At 41.4% G+C, this 22,561-nt stretch overlaps 2 protein-coding genes across 3 annotated transcripts in view; one reads left to right on the forward strand and one right to left on the reverse strand.

Annotated features, from left to right (window-relative positions):
- Positions 1–1,021, reverse strand: part of samd10b (sterile alpha motif domain containing 10b) — a 44,831-nt gene extending 43,810 nt beyond the window's left edge. Inside the window, exon 1 of the mRNA XM_029436485.1 lies at positions 674–1,021. Within this exon, the coding sequence (XP_029292345.1) occupies positions 674–686 (13 nt within the window). The 5' untranslated portion in view covers positions 687–1,021. The remainder of the gene's footprint in view (positions 1–673) is intronic.
- An 8,972-nt stretch (positions 1,022–9,993) lies between these two features.
- prpf6 (PRP6 pre-mRNA processing factor 6 homolog (S. cerevisiae)) lies at positions 9,994–21,142 on the forward strand. Of its 2 annotated transcripts, none has more exons than XM_029436272.1 (21): positions 9,994–10,250; positions 10,879–11,038; positions 11,168–11,286; positions 11,432–11,510; positions 12,526–12,702; positions 13,078–13,191; positions 13,299–13,393; positions 13,486–13,642; positions 13,936–14,098; positions 15,078–15,196; positions 15,312–15,530; positions 16,208–16,330; positions 16,455–16,576; positions 16,799–16,937; positions 17,062–17,181; positions 17,790–17,966; positions 18,161–18,294; positions 18,616–18,707; positions 19,252–19,366; positions 19,546–19,672; positions 19,915–21,142. In XM_029436272.1, the coding sequence occupies exons 1-21, from the start codon at positions 10,063–10,065 to the stop codon at positions 20,068–20,070; spliced, it is 2,895 nt and encodes a 964-aa protein (XP_029292132.1). In that variant the 5' UTR covers positions 9,994–10,062; the 3' UTR covers positions 20,071–21,142. The 2 variants fall into 2 exon arrangements, with proteins under 2 accessions (XP_029292132.1, XP_029292133.1); XM_029436273.1 differs by having other exon boundaries at positions 10,063–10,250; positions 19,918–21,142.
- The last annotated feature ends 1,419 nt before the right edge of the window (positions 21,143–22,561 follow it).

Below are 22,561 nucleotides of genomic sequence, written 5' to 3' on the forward strand. Positions count from 1 at the left end.
CATCTGCAGAATTCTTTCCTCCATTATTAGTCAAACAAAAGGACAAAGAACAAGGAATGCTGCTTCATTGTTATATTCCTGAGCTATAATTTATCCAGGTGAGGCAGGTGCTGGCCCACAAATATAGACTTTCAAGTACAAGTTCTCTTTGCAGAACACCAAAGAAGTTGTATGCTACTTAACTGCACTAAACATTAAATATTCTAAAACATGTGCACGAATGAAACACTTATATGTAGATACGTTGTGACTGCATTGGTCATTCATACATGTCAGAGTGGATTATATCAAATCCAAGTGAACCTGACAGATAGTGGAGTCACACTTTGTACTGACAGCATCTGATATCCTGTCAGGTATTTGATTATTTGTTTTGGACAAGATTGGCCAGGAGGTTATTCCAAAATCAAGGAAATTACAAACACATTGTAGTCTCTGTATAGCTACATTTACTGTACAGTACAGGAACGCTTTTGATGAACCAGAACTCCGTCCGGATTATAACATTTTAGAATAAGCACATGTCCCTATGGAAATATTCTCATATGGTCGAAATGTGCGAAATCTTAAAGTACTGTAAGGTAGCCAACTATGAACTCAATATTGAATCCCTGTATGAATACTGTGGGGGCTTGTTACATGCTTTAGTGAAAGGAATAGTACGCGCTCTTACCGTCCACAGCCATAGTCGGTCTCAGCGTGTATCTCTCCGTGGTGTCAACAGGACTCTCCCATTCTTCTGCCAGATGGATAAAATGTTCTGAGTGCGAGAATAAAGACCGCTTCTTGCCCTCTCTAAGCCTCCTATGTGAACATGGAAGCGGCTCTCACTGTAGTCGTACACCGAAAAAAAAAAACGGGATCACACTGTCCCTCTCTGTCGGTTCACGGCCATTTGTTGTCCGGGACGCCGGGACGAGTCCGATGTGAAGCGTCTCCTTCTGAATCTCCGCCCCCCTCTCCGTACCTGACCGCCGGGAGACAAAAGGTCATTACGCCCCGAGACCAGCTGTTACTGGATACGGATACTGCTCTCTCTCTCTCTCTCTCTCTCTCTCTCTCTCTCTCTCTCTCTCTCACACACACACACACACGCGCACAAAAAGACACGCTCTCACTTCCCATCATTATGGCAACCGTCGGCTCCAATTGAAATACTTGACATCTTTTTTTCAGTGACTATATTCCAGAAAATTATAATATTTTGATATAATCCCCAATATGATTATTATAATAGAGTGACACAAAGCTGCCAAAATGCCACAAACAACCATAACATCACTTTAAAGTTGCTGCACCATAAGGATTGAATGTTGGTGTCTTGTGATATTGCTGCAGTTAGTGTGAGCTGAAACTACAGGCCTATGTCCACAAAGAAGGCAAATCAGTAGGCCCATAGCCTAACAATAACTTGACGCATTTGAAGTGGTGCTTAAAGAGAAATTACGGCAAAACTGGGTTTATCCTCCTATTTCTGTCCTCTATATTGGCCAAGATAAAGTTTTGCTCGACGCTTCTGTTCTAAAGAGTTGGGGAATGCATGCTCAGCTAAGGGCAAGGAGCACAAGCCTCCTAGTTTTACAAAAGAAACTTCAGTTTAACAGAGATCTTATGAAATAGTTGCCTTTGTGTCTGACTGAGAGTAAACACAGAAAGTAGTCACCTGGGAATCTCTCAAATAAGGTCTCCCTTTATTGTATAGCGGCAGCAATGAAAACTGCACAGTGTGTACTTTGTCAAACTTGCAGACACAAACCCTCGTCTTGCATTCAACCACTGCTTCTCTATCCAAACAAGCTAAATCTAAAGTGAGCCCCGTCTGACATAAACAAACCTGCATACATTCATGAATACAGCAAGTGAGTCAGTCAGCATGTTGACAATATGGATCGGCTATGCTGCGCAGTGTTTACTTTCAGTCAGACTCAGACAAGACAAGTACTTAGATGATTTCTGTTTTTCTTTTTCTTCTGAAGCAATACGAGACTTGCACTCTTTGACCCAAAAGTTTCAAAATGCTCTACAATGGAGGTGGAGATTCTTCGAATAGTTGGACAAAAATATGAAAATAAGGTCCAAGCTGTCACAAATTGATATTGAGTATTGTGCTGCCATATAAAGGAGGATGGCGATGGTGGGAGCAATGGAGGAAGTTAGGTGACCTTTTTTTATATACCATGAGATTATTATTGTAGCCTTAACGCTTTTACGACAGTGATTTGTTGGCACCGACAAATTATGTTGTACTATGGGCTTGTTTATTTTGGAGGAAGTGTACAATTCCCATAATGCAACTGTTAATAGCCTAACTTTTGTTATTGCCTCATCTTTCAAACTCCACACCCTTGGTATGGAACGCTGGCTTTCTGTCAGTAATTTGACATCATCAGATGACAGACGACGTCAGACAACGGACAAAATTATACAGCTGTTCTTACATGCTGAATAGTACTTCATGGTGAATCAACTGAGCTTTTTGTGTACAATCGGATGTGTGCCTCTTTAAGGTGGTGGGCTTAATTGAAACAGTAGAAAAGTCAAAAGCATGTGTGGGCTACCATCTCTGCAAACACGTGATCTTTGCACAAACCAAAAAGCAGACACAGGAAGGAGGTCCACTGAATGCTTGCAGAAAAGCCTAAAAACAGCCGTTCCCCCGCAGACACCCACGGCAGCCGTTATTTGCCCGTCAAACAGCCGAGCTTCACTTCAAAGCCGTGAATTTGGGAGGAAGTTTTGAGCGCGTCTTTGTCAATGTAATCTCACAACTTACTCAGCTAATTGATTGTGCTGCCATTCAGATGCAAGCAGACTGCTCAACGCCGGTGCCATTTTTTTGTGTAGAATAGAAACAATCTGTCCTGAAAGACGTCAAGACAGACCATCAGGCACTGGATCATCAAAGGACAACAAGGAACAAAGGACTAGCTGGTCCATCAGGGCTTCACCAGAACACATGCTGACAGGGAGTGAAAGCACTACTCACTAGCCCTTACATGCACAAAGACACATACTGTACACACTCATACCGATTTATACCTAACATTGCACTTACTGTACTCTCTTTCTCTTTCTCAAACACACAGCAATGTTCGTAGATACCCACACATGCAGAGACACACATTTTGTACGTGTTCACTCATGCTCTCAAAGACAGAGCTTAATTTAGAAGTGTGTGCCTGTAAGGACATTTTGTCCTGTAAAAAATTGAGCAGACAAAGCTTGTATCTTTAATTCAGAGGTTGGTCAGTGAAGTAAATAATGAATAGACCAGGACCTGCAGAGATCAAGAGGTTTGACTTGCCAAGCATCGGCCTATTTGGGTGACAGGTGGCAGAAAAACATAAGCAAATCTTGTGAAAAGAAATGTTTGTACAATGTTGTGTGGCAAGGCAGACATGAGGGAATAGGAGTTCAAAGAAATGGGAATTGTTAGTGTAGCCTGGAGTTGACAGTTTGGTTGAAGCATCTTTTCTTGGTGATAAGCAATTGTGGAAGGGAAGAGTGATGGGAACTGTGTCGAGCGAGTGCGTCTCTACACAGCCTATACATTACACCCTGTTACTAACAGATGATGCCATTAAACTTTTATAGTAAGTGTTATGCCATTACATATGGCCTGTTCACCTTGTGCCAAGAGACCTTTATTATTTTGCTGTGACACATGAATAGACAAATGATGATGAAAAAAGAGTGTCTCGGGCCTGTGCTCGAGCTCCGTGTAGAGAGAGAGAGAGAGAGAGAGAGAGAGAGAGAGAGAACTTCCTCAAGAAACATAGAGAAGCTATTGATACCGGAGTGTGGCATCAGCCATTGCCAAAGCTGGTGTCATGGTGAATGGCTGTCCCTGAGTTGGCAGTTAGAAATAATGGTTCCAAATAGGGCAGAAAAAAATGGAAAGAAAAGAGCAGTTGCGAAAAGACCAGACTAACCTTGGGAGCATCTACATTCTCAGAGAGAGAAAAGATTCAAAGAGGTTGGATTTCAATAGAACATAAGTGTTCTCTGCTGTCTGCACTTAATCTGATCTGAAAGGGAGGGCCCTTTCAGGTGGAAGTGAAAGCAATCTAATGAATTCCCACTGGAAGCTATTTACTCCACTGAGATGAGTGCAGATGATAGAGAGGAATCCACTTTATAGTGTTAAATTGTGGCCCTGAGCTGTTTTCCTAATAAGAGACCAGGGAGAGTTTTCCGTAATTCCGTGTGCATATTAAAGAGAGGTTTCCTTTGAAAAAGCTGTGTCCCCTCTCTGGATTTATTCAGGATGTGGAGCAAAAAATGACAGAACCTATTTAAGAGATATATTCCCTTTGCAACTCTCTGATCATCACCTCTTGCCTCTTGCTCTGCAACGCTGAATGTGCGTGTGTGTGTGCGTGTAAGTGTACGTGTGTGTGATGTATATGTGCTTCTGTGTGTGTGTGTGTGTGTGTGTGTGTGTGTGTGTGTGTGTGTGTGTGTGTGTGTGTGTGTGTGTGTGTGTGTGTGCGTGTGTGTGTGTGTGCGTGCATGTGTATGTTTGCACATATGTGAAGGGAGGGAGGGATGGGAAAAGGAAGGCGATTCACATTCCACTCACTCACTGATGGTGACCTCACTGTTATGCAAATGACCACAGTGTAACAGACAGTGTCTGAAGCTGAGCTGTGCTACAAACACAAACTCTCTCTCTCACACACACACACACACACACACACACACACACACACACACACACACACAGACACACACACACACACAAATATTCCGTCACATCTTTAGGCACATCTATTTTTTTTTCTTACACTGTAATTTTTCCTTAACTGTGAAGCAAAGTCGTAACTGAATAAGGAAGAATGCCATCCTGAGCCTGTGGCTGAATGTCATTGATTCCTTTGATAATGTGGCACAGAAACAGTTGCTTTACATGTGTGTTTATGTGTGCATGTGTGTTACAGAGAGTAAGACAGATACAGATGGGGACAAATTAAAGGAACAATCTAAATAAATGAATGGAGAAACATAACAAATGTAGATACAGTACATAAAAAGGCATTCACATCCTATTATGGTGTGTGACATGCACATTCATGCTTAGCCGGTGGCTCTGTTATCCTCTGGGGGACATGTTCCTGCCATGGTTTGGGTCCACTTATCTCCTCAGAGGGAAATGTTGCTGCAAATCAATGCCCATTTATTCTGAGTCATTATCTTCATTCCATAATGAAACAATTCTACCCTGATTAGAGTGATACCTTTCAGTATGACAATGCCCCCATCCACAGGGCACGAGGGGTCACCCAATGGTTTGATGAGTATAGGAAATTATGTGAATCATATGCTAAGAGCTTTGTAGTCATCGGATCTCAACACAAATGAACAGCTAAGATGTTCTGGCATCGTGTCCCAACAACTTACCATGACAATTTGTGTTGGTTGTTCCTTTTGCTGAAGCATACAGCACCTTTATCCCTGTCAGTTTGAATGGAGTTGGAAGCTGGATTAGATGAACAGTTTGGGTTTTAAAATCAAACAGACTGAGAAAAGAGATGCTTTCAGAGTTATGACTGGCACAACTTAAAAATAAAGACACTGTAAAAACCACAGCTAAGGAAAATAACAGACCCTGCATGTCAAGAAGAAAAGAAAGGCAACAATTGCACCATCACACATCATCCCTTCTCATCTCAGTCAGTGCCCTTCCAGGTCACTCTTGTCTTTCTCCAGAGATGTCTGGAGTCTTGGTCACTTAGACAATACCTATACCTATACCGGTTTTCTTTTTTTAATTGCAATTATTTTAAATGAACTGCTTTTGAGTACATCAGCAATAGTTTCCATTTATGAAACACAACTAATTCTACTGCTTCTGAATACATAAAATATACTGTAAGTCACTCTCTCAGTCTTCAGTTCATTTAATTATCTTCCTCACATTTGCTGTTTGCATCTTCACACAGGAACGGAGACAGATTTTCAGGTATTAAATGGCAGACAAGAAGACGGTGGCACATTCACTTTCATCTTATTATACAAAAAAATACCTCTTTGTGTCGAGTCTCCAGGGATGATTCTGATTGGAGAGAATCCAGGTTTATTCAAGCTTTATACTTCTGAGTAATGGCAGGATTGCTCAGTCTCTCTCTCTCTCTCTCTCTCTCTCTCTCTCTCTCTCTCTCTCTCTCTCTCTCTCTCTCTCTCTTTCTCCTTTTTTCTGTTAGTCCCTCCGTTCTTCTTCTGAAATCCCACTCATCCCTTCTCTCTCTTTCTGTCTCTTTCACTCGATGAACCTGTGTTTTGCTGTCCATGCCTGTCCAGTGTGAGAGTCTCCTCTCCTCTCAGAAAAGATCGGGTCAAAAGAAACTAGGAATGCATCATGGCGTGATTCACTGTGTCTAGATAACCCATCTTAATACCAGTCTCACTCAAACAACAGGTCAGGAGAACAGCTCTAGTCAATCTAATGAGTCATTCGCAATATGATTGACCCACAACGCACATATGTCACGTTGGTCAAAGAATTAGTATTCACAACACAAAATCAACCATCTTTTTCTCCTTTGTACAGTCTCAGATCCTGCAGGAGACTAATTGCCGGACTGTCCTCAACCAAAGCTTTGTTGTTGCACTAAGCTTAGTGGATCAATGAAATTGCATTTGAGTATCTGTTGCCCAAAACGACTCTGGTTGGCCATCCCTAAAGGAAGGCCCTAATAGCAATTTACTGTTGTCCTTTCTCAAGGACACTTTTCTTTGTTTCAGAATAATACGCAGTCAGTAATAAGAGCTAAATAAACCATTAATCCTCTCAGGACTTTCTTCTATGTACCAAATCAGGCTTTGTGCACGTAGACTGCTTTCAACTAAGAGACAGTAATTGAGTTTAGCATGTGTGTGTAATAGTGAAAAATGATGATGTCCATGTCCTATTTTACAATTTTTTTTGCTTCACCCTCATTGTATTGTTGAATATAATGAGCTAAAATTAACTCACAATGCAGCTCAGGCAGTATGAATGATGTGTCAGTGTTTCTTTGTGTGAGTAGGTGTGTGTTTGTAAGTGATGCATGAAAGTATATCAATAAACCTGTCATCTCCACACATCTCCCCCTGTGTTTCTTTTCTTGCAAACCTCATCTTTCTCTCAATCAATGGACCATAAATGGGACATGGTGTTATTTGCTATTTCATCTTCTAGTTCTTGGTATCTTCCTGTAGACTGCTTCTGCTGCATGCAGCTCCACCTACATACTACATCTACATTAATCATCACACTATGGACATCCGCTGCGACCGATAGGACAGATAGTCCAGTGGTCCTCCCCTCCATCCCGTGTCATAGGCACTGCATAAACAGATTAAATGGAGTCATGCATCCATGCAAACTGGCACACACATGAATGGATAAACATGCTGAAACATGCAGATTATGCTACGCGTGCACGCAAATAGACACACTATCACATACACAGCACCACAGCTTTAATTTGCCTGGTTTATAGCACATAGTTTATTTCCCCAATTACTCACACATCAGTGTATCACCATATCAACAATTAAAGTATAATTCACAAAATGAGGGGTCTTTTTTTGTGAACTTCTCAAAATATGTATCATAGCCATTAAATGATTGTCTTTCAGCTTCACACTAATGCCTTATTCATATTATTCATATTATTATTTTGACTTCAGCATAGTAAAACAATCTAAATGGGCTGTCAATCATAAACGCAATGTCTATTATGATCACTTGCATTTTAAAAATATTATATATAAATATATATTTAGAAAAACCCTGTAATTTCAGTGCAAAACAGATGCAACACACATTATAATCATCTCATTCATTGTCAGCAGTCCTGTGTTATGATACCAAGTTGACAACAATACAGGTCATCTAGAAAAAGATGTTTATAGAGTATTTAATCTGCACTCTGTTTCCAGCTGTATTTTTTCACAGCTCTATTTACAGTAAGCGTTGCCAAATGTATTATGGCAGCACATCAAAGGGAATGATTATGGTACGATCTTTGGTAGGACCACAGGTACTCAGGCAACCTTCACAGGCCGCAAGCGGATATCATAACCTTGGCAGATATATTCTGCTGCCACTGTTTAACATTTGTGTGTGTGCGTCTCTGTGTGTGTGTGTGTGTGTGTGTGTGTGTGTGTGTGTGTGTGTGTGTGTGTGTGTGTGTGTGTGTGTGTGTGTGTGCGTGTGTGCGTGTGTGTGTGTGTGTTTCTCATTGTTAATTAATATTGGACAGTATTACTAATGATTTATATATCACTGATGAGACTGACCTGGATTAGTCATCCATGGGTCAGTGGTGGTTTTGTTTAAAATCTTTCCCTTATTGTACAGACCATATGATGTGAAATCAAGTTGCACATTAAGCCGGTTTCTAGATGCGATTAGATAGATCATTCAACTAAAATGAAAAGATCATTGAAATAATCACAGGAACGTAAAAGAGGCTGTGTGTTAGAGATGAAATCAAGGCTTGAGTTGCGCTTCATGTTTAAATTGGTCCTCGTCTGTGTGAGCTATATGTCTTCTAATGTGTCTGACAGTCCATTTTCATCATCAACGTTCTTCTCCCAGGAGTGAAATAATGTGTGCCCTCCAGGCAATGTAAATGAAGAAAAATGTTAAAGCCTAGGCCGAGGATCAGACAGTGGATGGGTGAAGTTAAACGTGATTTCAACTAATTGATGTATGGCCTCACTTCATCTCGTGGGATGAAACCCAGAAATGTCATGTTAGAATGTAATTACCTTTATTGCAGTCTCCTGTTTCATGTTTGAATATAGACTCTCCAACATTTATATTTTTCACTCCTAATGCAAGGCAAGTGTTTGCTGTAACACATTAACATGTTTCTGTCAGAATTACTCTAAAATCATCTGAATCAACTCTACAACCTAAATATCCTCTCTAAGACAATTCTACTTCAATATTTTATTAACTACTATTTCTGAGTGCCAGTTAGGGACCAATAAAAATGGTTTACTGTGGAGTACATGATCCTTTTAAACGCAGGAGCACTGTTAAAGCTCTGACATTATAAAGAATGGGAAGGTTCATTTGAATTCAACAACCTTCAAGGCCTGATTGTTTATTCAAACAAATGCCAGATGTGTCATATGCCATGATTGGGGTCATGACACTCTGTCAAGAGAGGAAATGAAATAGTCTCATAAAATGTACAAAGAAAAGATGATGCTGTTACTAAATTTAACTTTATTAGCGCATGCCTTTGACGTTTCCATTAATGCCATTAAAAAGAGGAATTGTGAGAATATTACAATAAATCACAATAATGCCCCCCAAAAAATGAAGTTGACCTTTCTGAGGGTATTTTATACAAAATATCATAAGTTCAGTCGATACATTTCAAATGCAAAAACTCTAAGTGTTATTAAGAAGACTTACATACATCAATAGGCATTGATAGTGATTGATTGCAATAGTTCAATAGCTGATAGCTCCGATTCTATGTTCAGCCAGTTTGAGCTCTTGAGCTCTGGGAGGCGCTAGAGTCTGTGACAACTAAAAATGTATTTTAAAAAGTCCATCATACCAAGTGCCATCAATATTCTTAATTTAACATAGTGACTGAGTAGATGTAAGACCCAGACACTGACATGAGCTGTGTTCATGTGTTTTAATGTGTAATAGGACTAAATGCTTTCTGCATTTTATGTCTTTGGTGAGCCGAAGACAAATTCCCACCCTGGTGGACAACAAAGATATATTCTATTCTATTCTATTATCTTTCAGGATGTGGCGCCCTCCTGTGGCTTCTAAGAAACACTGATATTAGTATAAAACATGATACATATCCTAAAGAAATCCTTTCAATAACACAGTTAAACAGCGAGAATTGGGGAATAAGCACGGTGCATAATTCACATCAACAATTTAAAACTATATGAATATCATAAGATAAGTGACAATAAACAGAAACCTGCCTGTCCTGTGGAGGCGCTGTTTACAAACAACGCCGACTGTTCGCGTCCAACGGAAGTGCGACTGTTGTTTATCCGGCAGTTAGCCTACTCGCCGTTGGAGAAACGATGGCCAGTTATGCAGCAAAACAAGGACCTAAAATTGTCTCCAAATCATCTGCGGGAGGCTCCGGGCCGGCAGGGGTTGGCGGCGGCCTCCCGGCTATGCCCATAGCCTCTCCGCTCATGGGGAAAAAGAAGAAGCCTTTTCTGGGGATGCCCGCTCCCCTGGGCTACGTCCCCGGTCTGGGTAGAGGGTAAGCTAACCGAAGCTAACACGCATAGTTAGCTTGCTAACAACCGTTAGCTCTCTAGCTAGTAAGCTAGGTGATTGGTGTTAAATGAAGGCTAAGCAAGCTACATAGTATTTTATCTTTTGGCAACTGGGCTGAAGTGAAAAGACATCGCAACAACCTTAATGCATTATATTTATGCAAATACGCAATAGTAGCTAACGTTAAATACAATTAGTTAAATTAATGGAGGTACTAGCTCGCATTAGATGCATTGAAAAGATGTCTTCCTTCTCGTAATGCCGAATAAACTAAACTAAATAGTGTTAGTGACTCCAGCTATTATTTTTCAGTTTATTTCTGACTCCACATAGCCTGCTGACAAAACAGTTGAAAGTGAAAACCTATGCTGGTCACATATCTCTCTTCTCTCTTCTATCTTGCTGTCAAACCAAGTCAATGCAGCATGATCTAACGTTAATAAGTCAATCATCAAATGTATCAAAACGTCACTAAAAAAAGCACAGATAACTTGTCAAGCAACCGCCATCAGCTGGTTGTGTATTAAGTTAAAAATCCCAGTACATGCTTATCACAAGTCTACCTATGTTTATTTGTGTAACTAACATTTAACTTAATTGCTCCTCTCTAGTGCAACTGGTTTCACCACCCGATCTGATATTGGTCCTGCTCGCGATGCCAACGATCCAGTGGATGACCGACATGCAGCTCCAGGGAAGAGAACGGTTGGGGACCAAATGAAAAAGAACGAGGAGGATGAGGAAGATCTTAACGACACAAACTATGATGAGGTGCTTATGATTGGACTCTATGGCTGTTATGTGTATTTGTTGTAGGGCTATCACATTGTTTGACTTAATCCATTCACTCAAAGTTTCTTCTGACATTTAAATCCCTCTGGTTGTTTTTTTTTCTTGTAGTTTAATGGATATGCTGGTAGCTTGTTCTCCAGTGGGCCCTATGAGAAGGATGATGAAGAAGCAGATGCTATATATGCAGCACTGGACAAGAGGATGGATGAAAGGCGCAAAGAAAGAAGGTTACTAAACAATTAGTCTATTTTCCACCAGAGCTTTAGGGAACCAGCATATAGTTTCCAAGATTTACATGGTGTATGTTTAACATCCTGTGCACTTGACACTGCATGTGAGTGTAATTATGAATGCTTTCATCTGTATTTTCAGGGAGCTGAGAGAAAAGGAAGAAATTGAGAAATACCGTATGGAACGACCCAAAATCCAGCAGCAGTTTTCAGATCTGAAGGTACAAAATTGCACATGAAAACATTGAAACCTCTACTGTTCTCTTCTAACACCTGTCTCTTAACATTTTGCAGACCTATAGTATTTTGTCACTCTTGAGTGGAAAGACATATGTTCCCAAACAATTGAAATCACCGTAACTGGATTGTCACAAGACAACAACAGAATTTCTTTTACAAAGAAACCACATGTCTCTTCGAAGAATCAAAAGACGGCAGGGGAAAGCTGCAAACTGACAAACACATTTCTTTATTTTCTTTGAGTTGTACACATTTTTCAACACATCCTGCCTGCATAGTAAGGCTGCAAAAATGAATGGAAAAATCAATTGCAATCACGTTTTTAAATAAATTTTGCTTAGAGAAAATGCACCAACAATAAGGAGCTGTCTTATTTTGATGCAAATATTTTTACATTAGCAGGAATGTAGCACAACATGGAAGTGAAAACAGTGCTCTCCTTATTTGAAGGAAAATAAAAAATAATAATGAATAAAAAATATGAATAATCATTATCAAAATATTCGTGTTTATCAAATTTAAATGCCTTTTTTTTAAATTGATAAATCGCTTGCTCTTTAGTATGTCAGAAGAGAGTGAAAATGTCCATCCCAGTTTTTCAAATTCCAAGGTGATATGGGATAAAGCAGTGGTTTTCAATCTTTCTGTGGCCAAGTGTCGGAGGGCTGTCAAATAAAATTGATTAAAAAAAATTCCCGCGTCACGCCTGACGATCTCTGGCAGATCAGTGGCGGCACAGTGGTTGAAAATCACTGGGATAGAGAACACAGAAAAGTAGGAAACTCCATAATTGAGAGGCTGAAAACAGCACTTTCTGACGTTTTTGCATGAAAACTGCTTTAACGATTAATCGGTTACAAAAATAGTTGCCGATTGTTTTTCTTTCGACCGACTTATTGATTAGTCGACTAATCGTTGCAGCTCTAGTCCATTTCAAGCTATTCCACATCTCTCTTTCACCTGTCTTCATTCTCTCTTTTTTTAATCTCTTCACAGAGGAAGTTGGCAGAGGTGTCAGAGGAGGAGTGGCTGAGCATCCCTGAGGTGGGAGATGCCAGGAATAAGCGGCAGAGAAATCCCCGCCATGAGAAACTCACCCCTGTCCCCGATAGCTTTTTCTCCAAACATCTGCAGACCGGAGAGAACCATACCACTGTTGACCCTCTGCAAGCGGTCAGTGTCCAAACACACATCCACATACTGTAGACATCCGCATGAAACGCATCACTAAAACACATGATGTCCTTTAAGCCTGCAGCGGCAGAAGTCGGGATCACATGATCTGTTAGTACTTAAACTGAAAACAATTAAGTTTGTTGAACATTTTTCAGTTCTTGCCATGTACAAAATGTTACATTATGACCATAATTTTGCTACACGGTGTAGTTCAGCCCTGCAGCACTTTTTCACAGGTATCATTTACAGTGCTGAGAAAATGTCATATGATCTAGGCCTACGTTTCCTTAAACGTTTTTGCCATACCGTAACACAATTCCCACAGATAGAATAATGCTCCTCTCCATTATCACTGTGTCCATTCTCCACTAGCTGGGAGGTCTGAACACGCCTTACCCAGGAAGCATGACACCGGGGACAGGAGAGCTGGACATGAGGAAAATCGGTCAGGCCAGGAACACACTCATGGACATGAGGCTCAGCCAGGTAACTAATAATCGTCCTTTACACCATTCTATCATTCATACTCTCGCTGTCGATACGCACAAATTGTTGTTTTCTCTTACCTGTGTCTGCCTTTTATCAATCTTTAGGTGTCTGACTCAGTGAGTGGACAGACAGTGGTGGATCCTAAAGGTTACCTGACTGATCTTAACTCCATGATCCCCACACATGGAGGAGACATCAGGTAGAGACACACAGGCGACACAAGAAGTTCCTGTGTGTTTGTGTTAAGTTGTGTGTGTGTCTGATGGTTTGTCTTTGGTTCTGCATGTCCAGTGACATCAAGAAGGCTCGTCTGCTACTGAAATCGGTGAGGGAGACCAATCCTCATCACCCGCCTGCCTGGATTGCCTCTGCCAGGCTGGAGGAGGTGACGGGCAAACTGCAGGTGGCCAGGAACCTGATCATGAAAGGCACAGAGATGTGTCCTAAGGTAAAGCATGGTGAACATGTATATTAAATCTATTGAGCACTTTTGCAAATACCCATATATCAATAGCTCATCTAGACCATAGATTGGGTAAAATGTATTGATTTGTTTATCGGTTGATGTTATACACTCTTGTTTGGAGGAAGAAGCAAATGAAACCTATAGCATCAAAGATGGATTCCAGACCTTTCAATCTGCTTCACCAGCTGTTTAGATGACGGAACTGTCCAGCTGAGAAGTGGGGGAAATGTTGTTTTGCCCTCCTGTTGATGTAAACAGTTCTCTTTGCCCATCAGAGTGAGGATGTGTGGCTCGAGGCAGCCAGGCTTCAGCCTGGCGACACAGCCAAAGCCGTGGTAGCCCAGGCTGTCCGCCACCTGCCACAGTCCGTCCGCATCTACATCAGAGCTGCAGAGCTAGAGACGGACATGCGGGCTAAGAAACGAGTCCTCAGGAAGGGTAAGGCTCCCAGATAATACCAATTGTAACAATATACTGTGTATATAACAGGGCTCGAAACACCACATGCTCACGTTGTAAGGAAGTCAAACGTTGATATTTTGATAAGACAGTGTTGCTGTTATGTTTCTATGAGAAGACTTTTGTGTTCCTCCTCAACAGTGCATGAACACGTAACAGTTTCCCTGCCAAAAGGAAGACACTAATTTCAGCTGTGCAAAGATTCAAAGCCAGTCTGTCTGTCTATTGTCTCATAAAATCACCCACACAGACGGTGCCTGCACATGTGAGATTTACAAAAAGGTTTCATAAGTGTTACATTTGGTAGCTGCAATTTTTCATCAAGGCCAGGCACCTTATCTGAACCATGGTGTCAATGCCCTAACATGCATGCATGCATGCATACACACACACACACACACACACACACACACACACACACACACACACACACACACACACACACACACACACACACACACACACACACACACACACACACACACACACACACACCAATATTTCCCAGCAGCATACCCCACTGACAGAGATGAATGCGGAGCTTCCTCTGTGGAAGAGCTCACTCCGCCTCTACATGTTCAGTTACCTCTGCTCTACTTTTCTCCATTACATACACAACACTCTGCCTTCCCACTCAGACACTATTTAACTTTACAACTATTGCAGGAAATGGTGTTTGGTGTTTGTTTGTATTCCTTGCATGTTCACTGAAATGGAAAGTGTCTTCATTTCCCTTTTTGTCTCTGTAAATGAGGTGTTGCCAGTGTACATATACTTACTCTGTGTTTTTCCAGTATAAAAACATTTGCCTGTAACGGCAAGCTCCAAAGAATAAATGTTTTGTTAGTTAGTTTGTTGCCTTGAGCAACACCCTGACCTGCCCACAAACTGTAAATCACTGGGAATTGAAATGTGTCATGGAAATGATTTAACAGTTGTGTAATTGTTGCCCATGCAGCTCTGGAGAATGTGTCCAAGTCAGTTCGACTGTGGAAGACGGCTGTCGAGCTGGAGGAGCCAGAGGATGCTAGGATCATGCTAAGCAGAGCTGTGGAGTGTTGCCCTACTAGTGTGGAGGTACGCCTAGCTGTCGTTTAATTCCCCCCGTCCCGTCCCAACATGTACAAATTGCAATGCAACATTATTATCATTCCTACCTCTACATCTAATTATTCCTGTCTGTCCTCTCTAGCTGTGGCTGGCTCTGGCCCGGTTAGAGACGTACGAGAACGCACGTCGTGTCCTGAACAAAGCTCGAGAGAACATCCCCACCGATCGTCACATCTGGATCACTGCTGCGAAGTTGGAGGAGGCCAATGACAACACTCAGATGGTGGACAAGATCATTGACAGAGCCATCACTTCTCTACGCGCCAACGGCGTGGAGATCAACAGAGAGCAGTGGATACAGGTGTGTACCTGTGGCTTTATTAGAGAGAGACACAGAGAGAGAGAGAGAGAGAGAGAGAAATGAATGACTGCGTAATGTGTGCGTCAGCTTTGATAACATGCCAGCATACTTCTATTTGATCTGGGTGCAACAGAACACAAGCCAGCACTGTGTTTGTTTTTGCAATCATAGGCATCTGCTGCAATCACTCTTCACACTTTTTTATTTTTTATGGTCCTTGACGTTCGAGATTTCTCTACCTCTGGCAAAGTATGTGGTCATTGTGGTAGGTTTATCAGGGCCGTTTGCCAGTACACTCATCGCAGCACCAACAACAGATATCTTTTTAAAATGGCAGGATTCAGCGGCTCTTAAAAGAATCCTTTTATGTGCGGAACCCTGAGCGTGCCTTTTATTCTGCCCACAAGAATCATCCGTGCAGAGAATACCTCTCATAAAAGCCTGGCTATCTATAAAACTGCAATTCCATGAATATACTGTCGGTTCATTTAAGAGTTTCTGGTCTTAGTGGTAGAAAATATTTTTCTGACATTTCAGGTGTGTATTCATCTAAATCACTCCCATCATTCACCTCAATGTGCTGACTATTGTACTGTAGGGGTCAGTAGTTCATCCCACAACTCTCTTGCATTCCCCTTCCATATACCATCCACGATCTTGATGTTTTTGTCCCGCAGGATGCAGAGGAGTGTGACAAAGCAGGCAGTGTGGCTACCTGCCAGGCCGTGATAAGGGCTGTCATAGGGATTGGTATTGAGGAGGAGGACCGCAAACACACCTGGATGGAAGATGCCGATAGTGTGAGAACCGACATATCAGTTTTTTTTTAGTTTTTTTACATAAGCCGCACTCTGACACGTCATTCACATACTCATTTTCTGTCGGGGTTTAACTTAACTGAGATGCTTGTCTGTTATGTTTCAGTGTGTTTCCCATGGAGCGCTGGAGTGTGCCAGGGCCATCTATGCCCATGCTCTGCAGGTGTTCCCCAGCAAAAAAAGTGTCTGGCTTAGAGCTGCCTACTTTGAGAAAAATAACGGCACCAGGTGACCAGATTTGGTTTCTGAAAATAAAAAACCGATTGTATTGAAAAACTGACTTCATTACGTCATGTTTTTATTTGTTAATGTTTAATATTGGATCGCTTTATTGAGGGTCTGTCTTTTATTATATTCTGTGTGTCTCTCCTTTTACCTCTCATGTGCTTAATCATCTGACACTGTGCTCCCCCCTTCCATTACTCTTCAATGTCTCAATGCATCTCTCAGGGAGTCTTTGGAGGCCCTGCTCCAAAGGGCTGTGGCTCACTGTCCCAAAGCAGAGGTCCTGTGGCTGATGGGGGCCAAGTCCAAGTGGCTGGCTGAGGACGTACCTGCCGCCAGGAGTATCCTTGCTCTGGCTTTCCAGGTGATGATGCCGTTATGCAAAGTTTTACGTGTTCATTTGGTATCCGTGCAAACCTGGGTCTCACTCTGTTTTCCCCTTTCCTGTTTCCTGTTTCTCCCCCTCCTACTTTTATTTTCCTCTCTAGGCTAACCCTAACAGTGAAGAGATCTGGCTGGCTGCTGTCAAGCTGGAGTCTGAGAATAACGAGTATGAAAGAGCCCGTCGACTGCTGGCCAAGGCCCGCAGCAGTGCCCCGACAGCCAGGGTAAGTGTGATGATCCAGTACAAAAGTAGAGTAGAAATTAAAACAGATCAGCTGGATACAATTTAAAAAATGTTTTTTAATATGGATAAGAGCGCCTGCTAAAGACGTGTAGTATAATAATAATAATAATAACAACATTTTCCTAAGTTTCTTGGCTGTTATGTGCAGGGGAAGATTGTCTAACAGCCCTTTCGTGACCCTCTGTACCAGTACTGACAGTTTGTTTTTCATTATGCAATGTTGGTATGAATAGATGTCTTCTACAAACATCCTGTCTCTTGGTTAAGGCTTGCAAGTTTACTACACCTCAAAACAATCGGCACCACACGTTGACAGGTGCTGTCAGTAATGCTTTTAAACTCTTATCAGGTGACTCGGCTACACCCTCTTTAGTTATATCTGTTGTATTTGCTGACGGATGCAACTAAGAGAGCCTGCTTTAATGACTGCTGTACTGATTATCCTGTCAGATCCTGTAAGATAAGACAACTGCTCGCCGTTAATCAAGCAGCATTAGAAAGGGGGAGTTCATGGGTCCTATTTATACATCGCTCCTGACTGACTGACTGAAAAGCATATGTGTTTGTGTGTGTGTGTTATCTCTATAGGTATTTATGAAGTCGGTAAAGTTGGAGTGGGTTTTGGGGAACATAGACGCTGCCCAGGAGTTGTGCACTGAGGCCCTGAAACACTACGAGGACTTCCCCAAACTTTGGATGATGAGAGGCCAGATAGAAGAGCAGTGTGAAAACATGGATAAGGCCAGAGAGGCCTACAACCAAGGGGTGAGGAGGGGAAGAGTTTAGTTTGTTTAGTTATTATAATAACCACAATGGCAAGGCAACCGATGGAGTACAACTTTTACTTTTAAGGACGTTTAAGTGCATTTTTGATCATATGTGTTTTGATAAAAAATGTGTGTTTCCCTAATAACTGGTCAAATAAATATGTGATAAATTACTTGTTTGTCCCTCTTTAGCTGAAAAAGTGTCCTCACTCGGGGGGCCTGTGGTTGCTGCTGTCTCGTCTTGAAGAGAGAGTGGGACAGCTGACCAGAGCCAGGGCAATCCTGGAGAAGGCACGACTCAAGAACCCCCAGATCCCCGAGCTATGGTAGGAACATACACAACAAAGACCATGTGGTAGGCCACCTAAATGGCAAAAGCAGGACGCTGCCTGATGAAGAGCTTTAAATTAAAAGGTCTGTTTGCATGCTGAGCTATCACAAATGTTTATTTTGGCATGCAAGTAGCTTCCCTCTCTTCCTTTTTGTTGGTATATTTTTTATGCTTTTACTACATCAATGAAATATGTTTTTATAGATGCCACAGAAACCCAATGTGGGGATCGTTAAAAAACAAAGATATGAGATAAAACTGGCACACGTGTAAATCTCCGTCTCTAAAATGGTGTATATGTTATTATTTTAACCAGGTTGGAGTCGGTGAGGCTGGAGTTCCGGGCTGGACTTAAGAACATCGCCAACACACTAATGGCCAAAGCCCTGCAGGAGTGCCCCAATTCAGGTGAGAATATATTCCTGCTGTTCTAAACCTTTTAATGTTTTATGTTTTTCATCAGGTTTTGTGATGAAGGGCCTAATTGGGCTTTGAATTTAAAAGTCCTTAAACATTATCAAATGTGTAATTATGAGGTCTTTATTTTAATATTAACCTTGATTTTCTCTGAATTTGCTGATTTGTAAGAAGCAGAATCAAGCCAAAGCCAAGCTAATGTTTACCTTATTACCTCAATGTTCTTTTATTATACCTGTGACGACCACCTGATGGGTCATACTCAAGTGTAGAGAGAAATCTGATCTTTCAGTTATAGTTAAGAGTACCTCAGATACAGTACCTCCAGTTATGTTCAAGTATTTTAAAATGTTTTCCAATAAAATGCCGCAGAGCTAAACAGTTTTTAGATTAGGGTTTGTATTGTCAACATTATTCCAACTGTCCAATTGGACTGTAATACTTATATATATTTTTATAATTACTTCTTCTTTGTGTCCGTAACCTCAAATTCTCTGTTTTGACCCACTCTTTCCTCTCTACTCTTTCCTACAAGGTATCCTGTGGGCTGAGGCAGTGTTTTTGGAGGCCAGGCCCCAGAGGAAGACTAAGAGTGTGGATGCTTTGAAGAAGTGTGAACATGATCCCCACGTCCTGCTAGCTGTTGCCAAGTATGTCAGCATCTTTTCACTGTTTTCCACTCTCTCTTTTTTTACAGTAATAAGCTGCAAGTCTTTATCATATAATATGTTCTCTTTCTCTGCAGTACTGCTTTTTACAGTGTGTCCAGCAAAACTTTAGGCATGGTACTTGAATTTGTATTAATTTCAAATGCATGCTTGCGTTTTAGGTTGTTCTGGAGTGAGCGTAAGATCACCAAAGCCAGAGAGTGGTTCCTGAGGACAGTAAAGATTGAGCCAGACCTGGGAGATGCTTGGGCTCTCTTCTACAAGTTTGAGCTGCAGCATGGCACAGAAGTAAGGATATTATTTGTGTCTCTTTCTTTTCATTTTGTGTATGTCAATGGTCATGTTTACATGGAAGGTCCTGTCAAGCTCACATGGTTCACGTTTGACGGAGAATGAAAAAGGCATTCTTCAGTCAAATGCAAGTTTAGTTAATGTAGCTTAGTTTATCAAGGTGTGTGTGTGTGTGTGGGTGTGGGTGTGGGTGTTATGTGTGTGTTATGGGTATCTAACCCCGCTTGTTCTGCGTCCAGCAGGATCAGCAGGAAGAGGTGCGAAAGCGCTGTGAGAATGCGGAGCCCCGCCATGGAGAGCTGTGGTGTGCCGAGTCCAAACACGTCCTGAACTGGCAGAAGAAGACAGGAGAGATCTTAGCGGGGGTAGCCAGCAAGATCAAGAACACATTCTGAAAAAAGGAAATTTGCCCTGTAAACACCTGGAGGACTCTGGCAGTCACCAGTCTAGGAGGAAACGGCTATGGACATGCTCAACTATTGTTCTCTACCAGGACTTTCCAATCTGCGGCAGATACAAAACATTCACACACACCACTTACCTTACAGATTTTATTGTTCTTCAAAACCAAATCACAGTTTGTATACTTATCAACAGAAACTAATAATTAAAAGATTTCATGTCAAAGAGAAAGCAAAGTACCTATTTTAAACTTTGCTGATTACACTCTTCATGTGAGTAAATAGCAGCAACAGGAGTAGGTTTTTGTTTGACAGATCTGTGGGGTTTTTTTTTGACTCAGCAACTCCAGAAAATAACATTTTGGTTTGTAAGCCATTCCTGTGTAACTTTAGCTTTGTATTTGAGGTATTTGTCCCAAGTCTGCTTCCGGACTGCTGCAGGTTGTCCTCTGGGATTTAAGCTCTTTCCTTTTTTAGCTTCTGATGTATGCACAGTGTCTCCCATCTCACACATAACACCCCATAGGTCCTTCAGAGTTCTTGGAAATGTTCATGTACAATAACTTTTGTTATTGGGATCCAGCCATTACCATCAATGTGAAAACATGTTAACTAGTCTATTGTTTTGCCATGCTGTTAATTCGTCAATTCAGTTTGGCTTAAGCAGTGTGCCAGTTCTGTGTGCCGAATTGAAATTGAGTGAAAATCATGCCAGACCAGCACTGTACCGGCCAGGCTTTGGAATGCATCCCCAGGTCACTCCTTGATTACACACAATAATAATAACAATTACTAGATCAATACATTTATTTGTCTATTTTTCTGCTGATTAGAGTCGAAATTCTAATTGCAGTAAGTGTACTTATACAAAACACACAGGTTGATTAATTCCACCTTTACAGTATTTTTGGAATGAACTCTTTAGGTATCAGGTGATCAGATGTTATTGTCTTTGTTATAACAAAAAGAACTACATCTTATTTTTGAGGATTTCTTTTTTCATGTCCAGATTTGACTTGTCTGTTTTTAGTAGTTGTGTATATAAACTCCTCGTCAAGGACTATTACATGACTTCTCGTGTTATTGTAATGACCTGCTTTTTTTTTACGTAGCTTCCTTGGAATGTGTTTAAATTAAAGCATCCAATAAACAACACAGTTTATTGAAGGATTTCCTGTCTCTCCCAAACAAGTCACATTATAAAATGTCATGTTGTCATTTGAATGTCAAATTTAATTCTGAGTGCTTTTAGTTTCTTAATGTGTTTTTTCCCAGACATTTCAGTCCAAGAGATGTACTCCCATGCCGTTCTCCTGCATGGTCAGCATTTCGGTTGCTCTGTATGGGCTTTCATTGTATCTGTACATTTTGGTTTGGCTGAAACCAGTTTGGATCACTGCATTATGTAAATGTTAAACATCATAAGAATTAAGCATCGTTTCATTATTGAGCTGGTTTTCTGTTGCTCTCACTAAAGCTCAGGGGCTCTTTCCCCACTTAAGCCACCCAAGGTGAAAATGTATGCCCAGAAGGCATTTTGGTTAAACCTTACACCACAATTCACGCGCTGTTCTCACCACTCCTCCTTGGCATGTCTTTCCAACGAAACCGAAAGGATGAAAGCAAGTGATTGATTGCGGTGTCAGCAATCCATGACGGGGAAAGAAATTGGAGCAGCAGTGCCTTTGGTGTTGTTGGAAACCACGGAGCACCACATCGGAAGTCCAGCAGCCACCGCGGTAATCTATCCACCTGAGGAAGTGTAAACAAAATAAAAACAGGCTTTGGAGACAATGAGCGCGACCAGATCTGGAGTAATTCTTTGGCTCTTCCTGCTGCTGATAGAGATGGCTTTGCTTGTCTAAGGATCCCGCAGTAGAACATGATAAATGGTATGTGTGTGCGCTTAACATCTGGGTTGCGTATTTACGCAACAGATGAGCTCATGTAGAAAACTATTCAAATTTGCGCCGCTGTCGATGAAGTTTGTTTACAGGGCTGTACTTTTTGTAGAACTGTATTCACATTGGTCATTATGTCGTGTGGGGCAAACGGCTGGAAACCGAGGGTTGCTTTTACGCAGGCCAAGCTGTGGCGCACTGTGGGTCCGAGCAGAAGCCATTGATTCATGTTTTTTTTTCTTCTCATTGTTAATAAAGAGTGTATTTATTCTTTACTTAATGTTTTAACACCGCTCTCCTTTATAGTGTCTGACTGGAACTCTACTTCGTAATGTCCTGCTGGTTCTCTTGTTGGCCGAAGCTTGTGGTAAACGTAGATGTAACTATAGGGAGATCCTGGGCTCCTACCGAGAGATCATCTTCGTTGAGCTGCAGAATCTGGTATGAGGACATTGTTACTTGCAGATATGTGCACCTCATGTGACGTTTATAGAGATCTAGTTTTACTTTTACTTTTTTTTATTCGCCCTATTAACATGGGTCTAAGTGTCAGTTTATTCGAGCAGCTGTTATTAAACATACGA

Source organism: Cottoperca gobio, chromosome 7 (assembly GCF_900634415.1).
Source record: "Cottoperca gobio chromosome 7, fCotGob3.1, whole genome shotgun sequence".
NCBI classification, from domain to species: domain Eukaryota; kingdom Metazoa; phylum Chordata; class Actinopteri; order Perciformes; family Bovichtidae; genus Cottoperca; species Cottoperca gobio.